A 16,850-nucleotide genomic window follows, 5' to 3' on the forward strand; every position below is an offset into this window, starting at 1 on the left:
TACTTGTCTACTACTATAACTTGTATACTACTGTCTCTTGTCTGTTACTGTCACTTTTTTACTACTATCACTTGTCTACTACTGTCACTTGTCTACTACTGTCACTTGTCTACTACTATCACTTGTCTACTACTATCACTTGTCTACTGACATGAGCATGAGCGGGCTACTAGGCTTTACACTCTGTTTGAATCCCACATTTTAGTTGCCAAGTATGATAGGGAGAACACGCCGGCCCTCCTCAAGTGTGCAGAGTTGGAGAGGGAACTAGGGCAATTAACAAGGTGCTGTGAAGTGCTGCAGTGGATCCTTGACAGCAACAGTGCCAACTCGGATTCACAGCTTTACATGAGCATCACCAAGCATCTTGTCAAGGTGTGCAGAGGTCTAGCCTGACTTGCCTCTCTGTTTAAATTAGGGTGCCTGGGTGCTAGATCTATGCTACACATTTTGTATATGCCGCTATATATTTTTGAGAAACATGTTGCTTTTCTGAAGATATAGTAAGCATATTGTGTGCTACCTGGGGGATACTGTGTATTCAGAAAATGACTTATGGCTCTTTATGTTGCTATTGTCATTAGTGGACACTGAGGTTAAGCTAAGTTTGCAAGTGTTAGGCTCAGTGACTTACTCTCTCATTTTGTAGAACTAAAGCTTTTTCATAGAGGAAATTTTCAAAGCTTTCATGGAAAATTTGCTTGTTGTCATTGTATACATGAATGGATAAGTAATTTAATACTTTGGAGATCTGACTGACCAATCATCAATTGGCTGACATCAGAAAACTTAAACCAATTTGAGCACAGTTTGAACTTGTTTTTATCTGCAGTTGTTATATGGCAGAGGCAAGCATGACAAGGCTGTGCAAGTGCTGGAAAAGGCTGTTGAATCGCATCCAGAGTTTATAACCTCTGAAGGTTTGTTAGCCTAAGCCCATGCCTAATGCAAATATAGTACCTACATTACTTCTCAAGTTATGTACCTATGGTTATGGCGCTTCGAAGCCTTTTTCATCCACACCATGTTAAAAGCTTGTAGGGTGATACACACATATTGTCAATGTTTCACATACAGTGCACCTTCAGGATATGGTTACCCTGATATACGATTTTTCACCTTGCGAAGTGAAACAAGATGATTTTTTACCTCAACATATGAGTGTTTTTCACCATAATTATGAATTCACCAAAATTTTGTCGGGTTCAAAATTGGCAGTCAGTGTGCCTAATACGTATGTCAAAATAACAAAGACGCCAAAATACTGTTCGCCGAAAATAATTTCACAACGCCTGAAAGAGACACGATGACTGATTTCTCTCAGTTCAGCAATTCTCGTGTATAAAATGATGGGTAATACTTTTTCTTTAAAACCAGTAGCAAAATTTGAGTTGCGATCTCTTTAAACAGAAGGTCAGACAACTTCACTCAAACTGCTAACAAAATTCCACTTCATTAGAAAACAACATTGTTCGGGCTTTCTTGCCGAATTAGGTTGAAAAAAGTTTTAAACAGGTCTGCTAAAAGTTATAGTGAAAGCGAAGACCGAAACTGATAAGTGATAAAATTTTAGTGATAAAAAGCTCTACACTGTAATTCAGTAAAATAGTTGTAAATACATACTAAAGCTTAGCTTTAAGTGTGTATGTTTAGTAAGCAAACTTATTTGAAGGGAATTCAAAGTTTATGTTATACGTACGTCTGTCTTGATGGTAGGAACTCCCTACTGTACATTATAATGTTACATTTTATTGCAGACCATAACCACTAAATACAATAAAGTTACTGTAGGTAACTATAGTTACTAAGATTAACATACTATTTTGTTACTAGTTTTTAATATGTACAGCACTTATATAAGAATTTGACGATTTTTACCAGGGGATGTTTACATTATATAATTACTATGGCTTTTATACCTCTAGATACAATTTTTTCACCATGTGATGCCAACCCTGGAACGGATCAAAGCCGTATCCTGAGGGTGCACTGTACTATCAACTATCTATTGGATATACAGTGGTGATACAAATTATGGAACCGCCTCTAATTTTTGTTACATAGCACTGAATTCTGAGTTGTGTTTGTTTTTTCTACAATCAAATTTTTACATAACTATAAAAATTATATATCATTTGAATCGTCACAATGTTGGCTTTTTGATAAACTTAAATTAAAACCACATCATATTTTCTATCAAAATATTATTAGAGGTTTCCTGAAAGCTGTCAGAGAGTTACTGTACAGTTGTCATTTCTATTAAACAGTGTCTGACCAAAAGTCATAAAATAACATATTTATTTTCTTTGAAATGGCTTTTATTATGAATTAACTTAAAGACAAGGTTTAGTAGCTTTGAAAAGAGCTGTTTTGGTCCTTAAGATGATCAATACTTGGTTGGCCAGCCTTTGTTGTCAATCACTGATCGGCAGCACCTGGGCGCACTATCTGTCAGCGTCTGAAGCTCTTCAGGTGTAACTATTCGATGCCAGGATTGCAAAATAAACTCCATCAATCTTCTTTTATTGGTTGGTTTGTCTTTAGTTACGAGATTGCCTATTCGGCTCCACAAATTTTCAATTGGGTTAATGTCTGAGTGACTGAGAAGGCCAAGTCAGAGTGTTAACGTTATTGTCAGCAAACCACTTCTTTACTCTTCTGGCTGTGTGGCATTATCTTGCTGAAACAGCCACTCTCTATCAAACAGGCTTCTAGCAGATGATATCATCACACTTTGTAGTACTCCACAATGTTTTTCTGCATTCATCATACCATCAACAAAATGTAATCTACCAGGACCAGCAGCCTAGAAATAACCCCACATCATTACTGAGGTGGAATGCTTTATCGTAGGTAAAATACATTCTGGTTTAAACTCTTCACCAGGTCTCCTTCTTACATAATTGTTGCCAGAGTGATTTTGAACAGTAAATGTGCTCTCATCGCTGAATAATACTGCTCTCCAGTCTTCTGGTGACCAATTCACATGATCTTTTGCCCATTGTAGACGAGCCTTTTTTTGCCGAGATGATAGCATATATTTTCTACGAGCTTTACAGCCTCGTAAGCCATTATCTCGCAATGATTTGCAAACAGTTGATGGTGATAACTCTGTACCTGTTGATTCTTTTAACTCACTGGCTAACAGAGGACTGGTTAGATGTCTAGCAACCAAAAAAAGTCTCACTAGGCGTCTGGTCACTCGATCTGTTGCTAGCTTTTTCCTTCCCCTACCAGCCCTTTCTTCAACTTGACCAGGTTCCTTCCATCTGCAGATTGTTGTAAATACACCTTTCTTAGAGCAATCTACTGCCCTTGCAATTTCCCTCTGCAATTTCCCTTGCTGATGAAGGTGAATTATTACAGCACGCTTTTCTTTCGTGAGATGTTGAGGCATGATGATGAAGTTATTAGAATGACTTTTACTGAGAGCAGAAGGATTTTTCAATACTATTTGGGTTACATTGCGTAATGCAAAACGTCTCACTCAATGCAATTGTTGTCTTAGATGATTGTTAAACTGAGCAGATCAAAGAATTTGGAAATTCTAGAGATCATTCACCAGACTAATATTTTTGAAAAAAGTGACTTGTTATGAGACACCCTGACTAGTTGCACTTTTAACAGCACTAGCGATGGAATTATGTTTTGATGCAGAAAAAAATTAAACAATGTGACAGCTGATAAAATTCCCTTTCTAATAATATATAACTTTTCATATCTGGACTGAATATAACTAATATGAGAGCCATTATAGCGCATTATTTACTAAAACTCAAAGGCGGTTCCATAATTTGTATCACCACTGTATATGCCGATGTGGTTAGATTATTACATGATGCATGCATAAGGAATGTGTTTGCTCGTTCTTTTTTAGCTTACATCTGAAAACCTTTTTCTCCATTTTATTACAATTTTTCAATCTACAAACATGGAAGTCACTTTTGTTGCTGATACCCATGATGGCCCTTGAGCCACCAATAGGTCTAGCGCAGCCCTCAATAACTTGCCACTCGTCCCTTAGACTGCACCTATCCTGGTGATAATGCAGGCACAAAAGGCTGTATGGTTAGTCTAGGAGAACTCTGAACCATGATATGACTGCACTACTTTCATACTTTATCCAGACTGCCATGCCGAGTTTCAGAATAACTGTGCATATAGTTATTACACCTGATGATCTCTCATGACGCACTGGCATGCTGGGGTACTTGAATTAATAATTTAATGATTATTACTGAAGGTGTGATGCAACCATTTAAAAATATACTGTTTAATTTTTTTGTAAAATAAATTTGCACTGGAGAATTATTGTAATACATAAAGCTGATACCTGCCTAAAGGTTTAGGAAGAGTTTCAGTTCGAAAACAGTGAGATGTCAGATTTTATGGAAGCCTTAGCAGTTCATGTGATCCTATCTGTGCATAATTTCATTAGGTTTTGGCGATTTTTTGTTTTCAGTTTGTTGGTGCGGTGCTGGCAGTTGGCTACCTCTATATGCCATAGAGATACACTGTTACTCTCTTTTTTCTGTGCCAAATCAGTTGTGATTATACTCAAAGTAACCCTAACATGGCAGCTAGTTAGAAATGGAATACACTTTCATTCCATCAAATGCATCCTTATGCTGTTTGCTTGCAAGTGTCGCCATGTTTTGGGAACCTGTTTTCTTTTTTAATGGTGAATTTGAAAGATTTCACATCCTATTGCAACCATCTGCTCTCAGAGCTGTCTCATTGCAAAGGGATGAACAATTTAAAAGATAATTCAACCCAACATTTGGAATGCACAATAACAAAAATATTTGTAAACTCAATCAATTAATAAACTAATAGCATATTATAATTTTTCAATATGTTTTTGCAGTCACGGCATAATTGTGATTTCGTTTTAGCTTCTCTTGAAAAGTTTTTTTTATCTGTAGGGCCAACTATTCTTGCCTATATAACATAAAGAGATTATGCTACTGTAGTGAAAAGTTTAGCAGTGGTAAACTGTATGATAGGTGTACACATGCTGATGAGATGGGAGTACTATTTATTGTAAGTTCTATATATGTAGAGGTGAACCTCTTGGCTGACTTTTATGTTGCTGACGAAAAATACAGCAAAGTCATAGAATTGCTCAAAGCCCACTGCGGAGTCACCTCAAATGAAAGGTTGGTGAACTGCCAATGATTAAGTTGTTGACACTTGATAACTGGGCTAAATCAACCATTTCGATTATTGCCTTGATTGCAGAAGTGAAGCTGTGAGAAAGTGCATTAACTACATATTATAGATTTTAGTTCAAATTCGCTCTGCTGGTTTCACTGTAACATTATTTACCGCTAAAAACTTTCTTCTGTTTCAAATTTTTTATTATATCAGATTTTACCACCTGATTGTTCTATGATGGATTTTAGACTAAGGTCTTTACTAGGTGTTGCTTTTTTGCGGTCCCAGACAATTGGTCTAATGGCGATGCGTCCAATTCCAACTCGTTCAAAACAAATTCGTCTAAAATCAACTCGTCTAATGGTACGATTGGTACAAGGGCATGATCGGTCTAAACCAACTAAACCAAATATACGGTTGATGTATTTGCCACTAGGAATCATTTGCACCAAAGTGTCAGATTGAGTCTATTAGTAGGGGAGGATCTAATGCTAAGTTCAAGAAAAAAGATATTGAATGTAACGAGAGAATCTTGACTGTTTTTAGCGAGTAGGACAAAAATATATTTTAGACTTTCCACGGTCACTGTCATATTATCTAAAATTTGGAGCTCTCAGTATAATTATAATATTTTTCATCGTGTTAAATTTTTATCTCTTGTATTTTTAGTTTTTTTTTACTGAAAATCACCTGAATTTACATAAACTCCAATAGAACTTCTACCCTTTCAACTTGTGTGTACCAAATACAAGTCTCTGATTTAAGTTTTTGTATTTATATCGTTGTTTTTACACCAATTTTAGACTGACCATCATTAGACCAAATGGTATATTGTACGATTATTCATTCAAACTATCTTTGGATGAATCGGTCTATTAGACCAATTGTACTTGGACCAATCGGTATTAAACCAATTGTCGTTAGCCCAATCGAACCTTTCATCGTACAAGAACCCTCAAATTTGAGTCTGTTTGAATTGGTTCCTATTGGTATGATTGTCGCTAAACCAACCTGTGCATTTGCTCACACGACTTCTTGCACCTCGCTTTTTATGGTAGTGGAGACCAATCAGCTCAGCTATAAAATCTGCTGACAATGTCAGAGTGAGCAATTGTATTGCACCTCCCAATTCCACCGCTATCTATGAGATGACAAGATGATGTCTCAACCATTTCAGTTCCTTTTTGATATTTATTCACAGCAGATCTGTTAACTCTATCAACCATCTTTAAGGAGAGGAAATTAGTTTCTTTTATAACATGTGACAGGGCCTCAGTTTCTCTTATAACATGTGACAGGGCCTCAGTTTCTCTTATAACATGTGACAGGGCCTCCGTTTCTCTTATAACATGTGACAGGGCCTCAGTTTCTCTTATAACATGTGACGTGGCCTCAGTTTCTCTTATAACATGTGACATAGCCTCAGTTTCTCTTATAACATGTGACAGGGCCTCCGTTTCTCTTAGAACATGTGACAAGCAGGGTTGGCACATTATTCCCTGTGCGATAAATGCCGGTGGTATTTACCATCCTGAGAAAAAGGTGTTTAGTGGGAAAAAGTGGAATAAAGCGAGGAAAAAGTATGAATATTTACAGTTTTCAAAAACAAAACTTGATCTACAGTTTGCTAAATTGAATATTTTAAAAATCTTTTGATTTCTAAAACAATTTTATAACTTTATTTCCAGTAATAATATGCATATATTGTAATATATATAATGTACAATAGATATTCACGGTGAAGCATTAATTTTCAAATTACATGTAAGTATCGAAACACATAACTTCCAATATTGAACTAAATCAGATAAAATAATGTAAGAAAATGTTTATTGTGGCCACGTGTATGATGATGATACAGATAGTATTCTATAGTCTCTCTTATCAATCATGTCATGAAAACCATGAAGTTGTCTTTGTCTGAATTTCTAATCCTATCTGGCCTTGAATAGATGATATTTCATCTTCTTAGAAACTAGACTAACCTATTGTGTAAAACATAACAGCGTTTCTATCTGACCCTAGACAATTATTACATTGTTTTTGAAATAGCAACATGTATTGAGCTGAATATAGGTACGATATGTTCACTCATTAATCACGTCTCAGCCAAGAGGAACTCACAGACTGGTTCTTACGGACTATGGTAAAACTCACAATCTATGGTTCAATCTATGGTTCAATCTATGGTTCAATCTATGGTTCAATCTATCTAACTTCTTAATAATCTACTCAAGTTTCACTCAAACTTTTGCCCAGGCAAGTACAAGTATTTCCCAACAATATTACATTCCTGGTAGCAATAAACTGTATGCATGAACAAAATTGTTGGCAATCATAAAAAATAATTAATTCTCAATCTAATTCACATTTTTTTACTTTTTCCCCACATTACCACTTTTCCCCATTTTTTCTGCTTTTTTCCCCGATTATTTCCAGATTTTCCCCGCTGTCCTGAGAAAAAACGCTTTTCCTATAGAAATTCTCACCCTCGTGACAAGGCTTTAGTTTTTAGTTCCTCATTTAGCATGTGACAAGGCCTCATTTCCATATCAGTAGTCTATCATTGGTTAACAAAGTAGCTCATCTCCTTAGTTGTGTTCTGCTAGGCAACTCGACCTTTGTGCCACCCCCAATTTTTGCAAACCTTTTTATGTTGATATAATGGCATTTTCAGTTATTTTGGAAGTTGATGAAGTTTATAGTTATAAATATATCTTTAGTGACAAGCACTTAGATATAAAACCAACTAATTTTAAAAGTTTTTCATTTGCAGCTGACCTGGTCTCGAAGTACACTAATTTTCTGGTTTTTTCAAAATGAATTGCTGCATAAGCAGTGGTGGTGCACGTGTCTGCCATCAACATATAAATAGTAGGCCATAGAGACAAATTTAAGTCTAATTTTAGTGTAAGTTAGAAAATTAAAAACTTGTTCTCGTTGCATGTTGCCAGGTTTCGCCCCTACACTTACAGTAGGTACATCAACATACTGCTCCTACACTTACAGTAGGTACATCAATATACTGCTCCTACACTTACAGTAGGTACATCAACATACTTCTCCTACACTTACAGTAGGTACATCAACATACTGCTCCTACACTTACAGTAGGTACATCAATATACTGCTCCTACACTTACAGTAGGTACATCAACATACTTCTCCTACACTTACAGTAGGTACATCAACATACTGCTCCTACACTTACAGTAGGTACATCAACATACTGCTCCTACACTTACAGTAGGTACATCAATATACTGCTCCTACACTTACAGTAGGTACATCAACATACTTCTCCTACACTTACAGTAGGTACATCAACATACTGCTCCTACACTTACAGTAGGTACATCAACATACTGCTTTACACTTACAGTAGGTACATCAACATACTGCTCCTACACTTACAGTAGGTACATCAATATACTCGTACTTATTTATCCAGCACATTAGCCAATGTACCCAAACCATCTTGTTATTTCACCGTGTCTTGACCAAATTATAGTGTACACGTTTTGCTAGATTGTATGTATTGTTTGAGTATATTTTAGTGGAGGACTAAAGCTGCCTGAGGCACTGCCGCTAGATCTCAGAAGCAAGCTTATCGTCACTTTGATCTACCAGTCTGACATCTCACAAGCTGAGGTCTGTAGGCTTCTCAGATTTAATGTTATTTATCAACACCAGGTCATAACAGTCTTTCTGATTGATTCTTCTCATAAAAGTGTTGCTTGATGCATAAAAACCCTATGTTACCTGATAGTACTAATACTAGATAGCAGTTCGAAGGCATATTAATATGTAGTATAGGTGTCAATGTGGGACTATATTCTGTTGTGGGACAAATTCTGTTCTGGTCAAATGTTGCCACGTTTATATAGGGCAGCTATGGTGAAGTACCTACTTCCCATATAAATGTAGCACTGCTGTATTCCCTTAGGGTATGCTAGATGGATTTAAGGGTGAAGATGTCAATGAAGTTGGAGACTTACTGTTGGACATCAGTGACGCACTGCAGGAAAATGGTCAGCATGCCATCGCTAGACAACTGTTGGAGAGGCTGGTTGCATCTAATCAGTACAATATGGTGAGTCACTTCCTGTAGTGTGCTCTCCGCTATTATGTTTTCTATTTGGCTCCTTTGTCTCCAGTGTGATTAGTACCTGTGGGTGAAGGCTGTTATGCACTGATCTATAGACTAGCTCACCCCATTGGATTGCTTGGATGGTTAAGTACTCCACTTGGAAAAAACAATCTATCACATTTAAAACACCTGATTAGTCAGTATGCAGTCAAACCTCTACTGCCTACGGGTTTGGTCTGCTTTGTTTCATATGTCAAGACTGGTGTATTTTGGAGCAGAGCTTGTTATATTTTTACATTGTATTTCACTTAATTTGTTCTGCAATCCAAAAATTTAGGGATAAGTACTTAACATAATGACATATAGTATTAAAACAAGTGGATTATCTTAAAAGTAATAAATTGTGAAATAAGAAAGAGAAGGAGCTTTTTATTATCCAATTGTTTTTTAGTCAAGACAGTTGTAGTGTAGCTCTGGTTATACAGGAGACAGGTAAAGCGTAGGTAGAGGGTGGATAAAGATACTAAGGTAGTCTAACATAGACTATGTGAACTTGTTTTGAAGTGTCATCATTAAAGATGTGTGTTCAACCAATCCTGTTGTCGCAGAGCGCTATAACACTAAGGCTAAATTCAGTTGCCATTCAAACTTGTCAACTGTTAAGAAGGTTACAAAACTATAATTCATTTGATTAAATGCAGTGTTGTTGTAAAATTTGCTTTTTTTGATGAAAAACTTCCCTTCCCTCCCACTTCAAATTAATAGAAGTATTGGCATTACGCTTATCCCTAATGAAAGGCCAAAGGTCATTTTCAGTGCTAAATAAATATTCAGTTTTCAGAATAATTATTCATGGTCTAAGTTTCTGTTGTTGCTGCCCAAGTTTGCTGGTAAAAGATTTCCTTCGGTTATCTTGCTGATGTTCTGCTATCCAGGCAGCAGTATGGCTCAAGTACTCAGAGTGCCTTAGCGCCCTAGGCCTTATCAAGCTATCCGCTGATGCTTACGGGAAGGTCGTAGAACTGGCCCCCAATCATGTGTCTGCAAGAGTGCAGCTATCTTTACTGCAACAACAACTAGGTCTTGACCAAGAGGCGCTTCACACTCTGGCTGAAGGTGGAGGTAGGTATTTGTATATCTCTCTGACTAACATTCTCTGGAGCACAGTCTTATCATACTCTTGCTGAGGGTGGAGGTAGGTATTTGTATACCTCTCAGACTAACATTCTCTGGAGCAGTCTTATCATACTCTTGCTGAGGGTAGAGGTAGGTATTTGTATATCTCTCTGACTAACATTCTCTGGAGCACAATCTTATCATACTCTTGCTGAGGGTGGAGGTAGGTATTTGTATATCTCTCAGACTAACATTCTCTGGAGCAGTCTTATCATACTCTGGTCTGTTAGCTTATCATATTCGGTTACTTGGACTACAGCATTGTGCCATAGCGTAAAGAGATTTAGATTTGTGTTGAGCCGCCTGTACACAAGCCTATCTTGGTTGGGTGATAAATTTTGAAAACCTCTAGTTTCAGTCAACTAAAATGTTTAAATAAGTCATGCAAACTGCAGTTTGAACTTGTTCAATTTGTAAATGGTTGATTGTGAAAACCAATTAAGGCACTTTGAGTGCAATTCCATTTTTTTCTAATAACCATCAAAATTGGCTAACATACTTGTGCGCCTAGTAGGAACTGACACTGTTATAAATTTAAATTATGTAGTTTTTACACATATCAGAATAGGTCAGACCTACAGTCAAACCTCTGCTTAAGATCAGATCACTGTCAAACCTTGACTTAAGATCAGATTGCAGTTAAACCTCGGCGTAAGATCATATTACAGTCAAACCCCTGCTTAAGATCAAATCACTGTCAAACCTTGACTTAAGATCAGATTGCAGTCAAACTTCGGCGTAAGATCAGATTACAGTCAAACCCTTGCTTAAGATCAGATCACTGTCAAACCTTGACTTAAGATCAGATTGCAGTCAAACTTCGGCGTAAGATCAGATTACAGTCAAACCCTTGCTTAAGATCAGATCACTGTCAAACCTTGACTTAAGATCAGATTGCAGTCAAACTTCGGCGTAAGATCAGATTACAGTCAAACCCTTGCTTAAGATCAGATCACTGTCAAACCTTGACTTAAGATCAGATTGCAGTCAAACCTCGGCGTAAGATCAGATTACAGTCAAACCCCTGCTTAAGATCAGATCACTGTCAAACCTTGACTTAAGATCAGATTACAGTCAAACCTCGGCATAAGATCAGATTACAGTCAAACCTCGGCGTAAGATCAGATTACAGTCAAGCCCTGCCAAAGCCCTTCCCAGCGTATTAATCATCCAATATAAGAAGTGAAATTAGAGCAGATATTTGTCACAACACTTGATGTCATTTCCAACTTGCGACATTCCTGTCAAAACCTTACCTGAATGTGAAAAAACTGGTAAAAATTAAAATAGAAACATAAATATAATAATAGATCTATAAGCTAAGTTATTTTGAGGTCTACCTAATCTAAATTTAGTAACATGCGCCATATATCCATTCGCTATATGTATCTCTGAACCTTGGCATTGCAGTACTTGCAGTTGCTTCCCAATGTTTCTAAGGCTAATTATGTATAGATCGATTGTTTATTGGGTGTTCTGTGCACTGTAGTGGAAGCCAGTACAGTGAGGAATGATTGGACCGGTCTGGAGGGCAAGGAACCAAGGCTACTCTTGCACACCTGTCTGTTGCTGCACTCACAAGAGAAACTTGATGAATTCTTCAGATATGTTCAATATTTGCTGTTTGGTCAGCTTCCGCCCCACATCGTAGCTGACAATGAGCTATGTATGTATGACTTCTGCGTAATTCTTGTTCATTGAGCTACCGGCTGGGTCTCTACTCATCTATCTCATTGGTCTATTACTTGTGAAAAACTAAGCATTCATCTGTGTTTACTCAGCTTTCTTAGCAAGTTTTGAACCGATCCAACTATGCTATACTTTAGTTTAGGAAGTCACCTTTCTTTTTGCATTCCTATCAGGGTAGGACAACTCTCAAAGAATGTCAATTTCTCAAGGCATTATGGATTGTCGTAGCTCATTTTTGAATTTATTTAATTAGCACTGAATGCCCGGTGTTACCCTAGTAATAAAAAAGCCTTTGGACAGGAAATTTGTTTTTATTTAACATATATATGCAACATTTTCCATTTCTTCAATGGTTTTTTAGCAAGCACCACTAAAAACGACAGGTCTGAGCTATTCCATTTTGATTGGCTAAAATTAACTTTGTCTTGGTAGGGACAGAGCCGTATAGTTTCACAGAGTCCCGTGACCACAACCGGAAACAAAAACGCTTGATTCCAAACAAACCCGATCGACATACTGATCTCTAATGGAATATTCTTACCTCGCTCTCAACATCTCACTCTTTTGCATTTACTTTACTTTATTACAAAAAAATCATTTGTAGTTTCTTGTTGGGAATTTTGTCTTTTTTCAAATGGTGTATAATACAACAATAAATTTTAGAGCGACTGCCAATGGGAGTAATTTTTGTTGGTTAGTGTTGTGGCCTCTCCATTATAACTTATATAAAACAATAGTGGGCGCGGCTTGTTTGTTTGGAGCCGTGAAAGCTTCGATATGCGCATCCGTTAGCAGCGAAACTCTGTGAAGTTATACAGCTCTGTACTGGCAGAGTCATATAGCTTTAAAAAGTCTCGCGACCAAAACCGGAAACAAAAACGTCCGCTTCCAAACAAATCGGATCGACATACTGATCTCTAATGGAATATTCATACCTCGCTCTCAATACCGCTCTTTTTGGCATTTACTTTACGTTTTTACAAAAACATTATTAGCAGCTTTTTGTAGGAAATTTTGTTTTCTTTCAAATGGTTTATGATACAACAATCAATTTTAAAGCGACTGCTAATGGGAGTAGTTTTTGTTGATTAATGTTGCGGCCTCTCCATTATAACTTATATAAAAATAGTAGGCGTGGCCTGTTTGTTTGGAATCGAGCGAGCTCCCGTATACGCTTCTGTTGGTCGCGGGACTCTGTGAAACCATACGACACTGGGTAGGAAATCCATGAGGTCAACTATTATTATTAACAACAGTATTATTAACAACAATATTTAACAACCTTAAAGTTCATGGAAAACATTTTTATGGAAAGCCGGCACAGCTATCAGTTGTATTTATGCTGAATAGTAAAATTAGTCTTTCGGTTGTATATCTTCCTAATTAATTAGTCACCACAGCATCGTTTTTGCAAGTATTGGAACTCTGCACCTCTTCACTATCAGCAGGATGATTCATCTACAGTCTATTAATAAATTCCTGTGTCTGTGTGTCTCGAGTAGTCCCGCCTAAGCACTCTGAATTTTCCTATTTTTTGACCTGATTCGAGCCTTCTGCCAGATCGTTGAAAAATTTGGTTTCAAAACTCTGTCTAGTTCCTGTGAACCAACCTCCTAAACAGCCACCTGTTGGCTACCTGATTGAATATGAAGGAAATATCAGTCATCACCAGGCGTAATGCTGGTTTGTATTAAATTGATTAAACTTGAAATAATAACGGTTTTTCATTGGCTGATAGATCAAGACGCCCACAATAAATGAAGTCTTCTGATATATTTTGCTTTGTGTATTGGAAAGAAATGGCAATTTATGACAAGCAAAGGACTATCTGTAAGTAATTTACTATGACATACATAACACTGCTCTGATCACGCTCGTGCCTATGATTACAGCATTGATGTCATGCAAGGCATACAAGGGCAGGATGGCTTTCCTTAGACGAGTTCTACCTGAATACGATAAAGTCTACAAGAACCGTAAGTTCTGCTCGTGACATACCGCTTTCTTTTTAAAATTTTACTTGTTTCATGTAACTGACCAATTATGTTCCCTCAATTGTCAGCCCCTGCACTGAGTGGTGGAGACAACTCTCTTAATGAGTCAGAATGCTGGGATCTCTTCAATCAGGTAATATTCTGCAATTGTCTTTCCTCAATCATTCTGTGCCTTTACCTTACCCATGCGTCATCTAAACTCAGTAAATAGGTTTCCCATGCCAGCCTTTTTATGAGTTGAATTAGCAACGTCTCTTGGTCAGCTACTGGCATCATTCGCTGTAGGCGTGATATTGTTAACCCTTTGCAGGCAGACAACGTGATCGTCATTTTACGCAACTACGCATGGTGGGCATAGCTGCGATTTCGTCATTGCTAAGGGTGAAATTTTTGTAATGGAAAATATTATTGGTTAATGGCCTGTGTTTGTTTACATTTTCATCCACTGGGAAAATTCAATATAATAGCATTCGAAAAAATGATATATTTGAAAGGTGTCATGATGGTAAACATCCATTTTACCTGCTTGCCTTTGCACAACATTGGCGACTAATTTTATACCATTGCAACATCCACACAACTCTGTAATCGAGTATCAAGTGTAAGAACAAGTATTATCAGTGCTAAAAGATACTAAACAGAAGAAGAAACATGTGTGCAGTTTGTGGTAAATTAAGGAAACTGGGCAAAGGATACAAAGGAAGCAGAATTCAACCTGGTGTCCTGATTGTGGTATGGGACTCTACAATGGAGAATAATTCCGACATCATAATCCATAATGACTATAATATAATATAGTCTATGCTATACTTTAGTTCAGGAACCGTATTATATTATAATATAGTTATTATGGACTTTAAGTTTAATTTTCTTAGTATAATAGATTATTCTGCATTAAAACATTTCTATGTGAATAAATCTAGTTGTCAATGTAATCATCAATTTTGAAAACTTTCATTTTTTGATAAATCAGTTCACCCATGGGAGGCTGAAATAGCAAAATCAAAAACCTGCCCGTGAAAGGGTTAAACCTCTATAGTACATTGAGAGGACAACTTGTTTAGAGTTTTGCTCTAGCTGTGCCAATGATCGTCATCATTTAAAACTGAGTACATCAGTCAAGAAATACAGTTTAACAAGGGGTAACATGCTGATTATTTAGTAGCCACGCAGCTCAAGTATTTATGCAGATGTTTCCACACTCACCATTTTTAGTAGTAGTCAAAAGTAGTAGTAGTGTATGTTGTTGCCAAAGTTACTTGTGCGGAGAGATTTTACTATCTTTTACTGTTTCTCCTAATTCCTACTCATTGCAGAAAGAATTAGTGTCCACACTGCAGAGATGTCAAACTCAATTGTACAAGGGGCCAAAATTCAAAACGCAATCTAGGTTGCGGGCCGAATGGGATAAACATTTAATGAACACACTAAAACTAAATGTTTTTGGAACATAAACATGGATAAAAACGGACAGGAATATCACTCTGAAACAAACTTCAGATTAAATTGACGCGATAAGGGCGCAGCAAGTCAGCTGAAGCTTTGCATTATGGGATCTGTAGCTTTATGCAGTATTATGTCATCAGTGCTCCATATCGATGGGCTAAGAATAACAATAATGTAAAATGATCTGCGGGCTGTCAGTTTGACACATGTGATACAGCCTACTGCTTTCAGTATGAGAATAACCTCACTCCTCCACGTAACTCTAAAATCTATCCACTGATTTTTTTAAATTTAAATATTATGCCATATTGATTAGCATTAAGTTGGTGATATTGCTTCTAAATTCTTGTAATTAATTTTGAAAATATATGTACTATAGTCGTCATACATTGAAAAACTGTAATTATTGGTAGCATATAATCTGATACGAGGTTTTTGGTGTCATACAAATGTTTTTCAATACCTTTTCACTGTTATTCATGCAATAAATTCTGACTTGGTTTGTTTTGTAAATATGCAATTAAAACAGACATTTAATAAAAACACATTGCCAGATATAAAACTATCCTTAAGGCTGGTTCATGCTATATCGCCATATCTCGGCATTGATGCCACAATACTTCGGTCATCATCGATGATAACAATGTTCAGACTATCACAAACCCATCCGCGTTTGCATCAGGAAATACTCTGTGACATTTATCTTTTTAAATTTTTGCGAATAAACTTTTTTGTTTTCGTATGTGGGAATCAAAAACTAGTCCCGCAGTGACTATCATGAACGGATATGAATAAATCACGCCATCAACAACCGTGAATTATCATTGCCGAAAGGGTTCACATTTGAAAGGTGGTCGTCGATGCTCGGCGGAGTATTGGGAAAGTTTGACAGCTGCAAACTTTCCCGATGTGTCCACGATGCTTCGTCGATGCCATAAATTTACGGTTTACATAATTGACGATGAACGCCGAAAGGGAAACGCGGACAAACGGCGACATAGTGTGAACCGGCCTTTAGATGAGAGTCTCTAAGCAGAAATGTTAGCTCTGATACATCCATAAAGGCAATAATTAATTCGACAAATTCTTATCATCTAATAGCAAGATTTTAATTTTTTATTGGTAGTGTACGTTTGCATTATTGTTATTGTCAGTTTCTGATAGATCTGATGTAAAACACTTGGTTAATGTTGTAATAGTATGCCTGTCTATCCGCCTCTCAGTCAGCTCTTTTCATGCTTATAATTCTAATATTAATTCTTCTGTTAGAGCACTTATGTGTTAAGGATTTTATTGGT

The 16,850-nt window shown here is 36.9% G+C and overlaps 1 protein-coding gene across 2 annotated transcripts in view; it reads left to right on the forward strand.

The window, feature by feature from the left end:
* LOC137388865 (general transcription factor 3C polypeptide 3-like) overlaps positions 1 to 16,850 on the forward strand; it is a 37,001-nt gene that overhangs the window by 12,400 nt on the left and 7,751 nt on the right. For both annotated transcript variants that reach the window (XM_068075335.1, XM_068075336.1), the window contains exons 7-15: positions 206 to 375; positions 833 to 920; positions 5,063 to 5,159; positions 8,715 to 8,808; positions 9,104 to 9,250; positions 10,183 to 10,369; positions 11,913 to 12,089; positions 14,005 to 14,088; positions 14,175 to 14,239. In XM_068075335.1, the coding sequence (XP_067931436.1) occupies positions 206 to 375; positions 833 to 920; positions 5,063 to 5,159; positions 8,715 to 8,808; positions 9,104 to 9,250; positions 10,183 to 10,369; positions 11,913 to 12,089; positions 14,005 to 14,088; positions 14,175 to 14,239 (1,109 nt within the window). The remainder of the gene's footprint in view (positions 1 to 205; positions 376 to 832; positions 921 to 5,062; positions 5,160 to 8,714; positions 8,809 to 9,103; positions 9,251 to 10,182; positions 10,370 to 11,912; positions 12,090 to 14,004; positions 14,089 to 14,174; positions 14,240 to 16,850) is intronic.

The sequence above is a fragment of the Watersipora subatra genome, chromosome 2, assembly GCF_963576615.1.
Source record: "Watersipora subatra chromosome 2, tzWatSuba1.1, whole genome shotgun sequence".
Taxonomy (NCBI): Eukaryota; Metazoa; Bryozoa; class Gymnolaemata; order Cheilostomatida; family Watersiporidae; genus Watersipora; species Watersipora subatra.